This window comes from Vombatus ursinus, unplaced genomic scaffold, assembly GCF_900497805.2.
Source record: "Vombatus ursinus unplaced genomic scaffold, bare-nosed wombat genome assembly UNPS02013392.1, whole genome shotgun sequence".
In the NCBI taxonomy this organism is placed as follows: domain Eukaryota; kingdom Metazoa; phylum Chordata; class Mammalia; order Diprotodontia; family Vombatidae; genus Vombatus; species Vombatus ursinus.
The window spans coordinates 682-1,951 of NW_020953170.1; the positions used below are offsets into that span (position 1 = coordinate 682).

Genomic DNA, 1,270 nt, shown 5'->3' on the forward strand with positions numbered 1-1,270 from the left:
GAGGGGAACGAAGCCTGGTTGTCCCCAAGCAGGTCCTGGGGGAACTCACCGAGGGGAGCAGGGGGCAGCTTGGTGGAGGGATGGTCCATGGGGAAAAGCCCCCAGTGCACAAGGAAGGTCCAGGAGGAGAAAGCAGTTCAGTGACACTGACAAGGTCCTGGAGCATCAGACGCAGAGCCTGGGGAGGAATGAGCCTGACTCCCAGAATCCCAGAATCTCAGAGGAGGAAATGACCTCAGGGCCATGATGAGCCTCCCCGGACAGAAGAAGGCCCTGCCCCCTGTGCCCCTGGAGCCCACAGGCTCAGTCAGGCCTCACCTGAGGCCCTCCTTCAGGGATCCAGAGCAGGAGCAGATTTGCATGTGGGGCCCTCCTCCCTGCAGGTCCTGGGCCGGTCTTAAGAGAGCCCTGGGGGAGCCCAGCCCAGCTGGGGAGCCTCAGGACACTGAGCTCTGGGAGGAATCTTGACCATGGCCTGGATCTCTCTGCTCTTCTCACTCCTGACTGTCTACACAGGTTAGGCTTCCTAGGGACTCCTCTCTGAGGCTCAGGCCCCACAATGTCTCAGTCTAGGCCTGCCCTGAGCTCATCCTGAAGCTGCTTGAGGGGCCAGCATCCCCTTGGGGAGAGAGGCCCCTGCCTGTGACCAATGTCTTCTTTCCTCTCCTTGCAGGTTCTGGGGCCTCCTATGTGCTGACTCAGCCACCTTCAGTGTCCAAAAGCCTGGGAGAGACGGCCTCCATCTCCTGTGCTGGAGATAGAAGTAATAGTTATGATGTACACTGGTACCAGCAGAAACCTGGCCAGGCCCCTAAGCTGATGATTTATGGTAATAGCAAGAGGCCCTCGGGGATCCCTGCCCGATTCTCTGGCTCCAAGTCAGGGAACACGGCCACCCTGAGCATCTCTGGGCTCCAGGCTGACGATGAGGCTGATTATTACTGTCAGCAGTGGGATAGTAGTGGTAAAGCTCACAGTGACACAGACTGATGGGGAAGTGAGACAAAAACCCCCCAGGCTCTGCTCCCTCTGTGCCCTCCCCTCTGGGCTCCAGAGGTTCCTGGTGAGCACAGGACAGAGACAATTTCTCCCTCAGTCTCCTTCCTCCCCTCCTCTTTCCCTGCTCTTCTGCCTGGGAAGCCCCTTCAGCGTCTCTTATCCTCCTCATCTATGGCTCCTTCCCCTCCCCAGGCCCTTATCTGCTACCTCCTTCCCTCCCTCCCCTCTCATTCCTTCAGCTCTGCTGTCCCCTGAAAGCCTATCTTGGCCT

At 58.7% G+C, this 1,270-nt stretch overlaps 1 gene segment (V, D, J or C); it reads left to right on the plus strand.

Annotated features, from left to right (window-relative positions):
- Positions 1-405: 405 nt before the first annotated feature.
- Positions 406-1,005, plus strand: LOC114040536. The segment is given in 2 exon segments: positions 406-516; positions 674-1,005. Coding segments are annotated over 2 exon segments (363 nt in total).
- Positions 1,006-1,270: the final 265 nt, after the last annotated feature.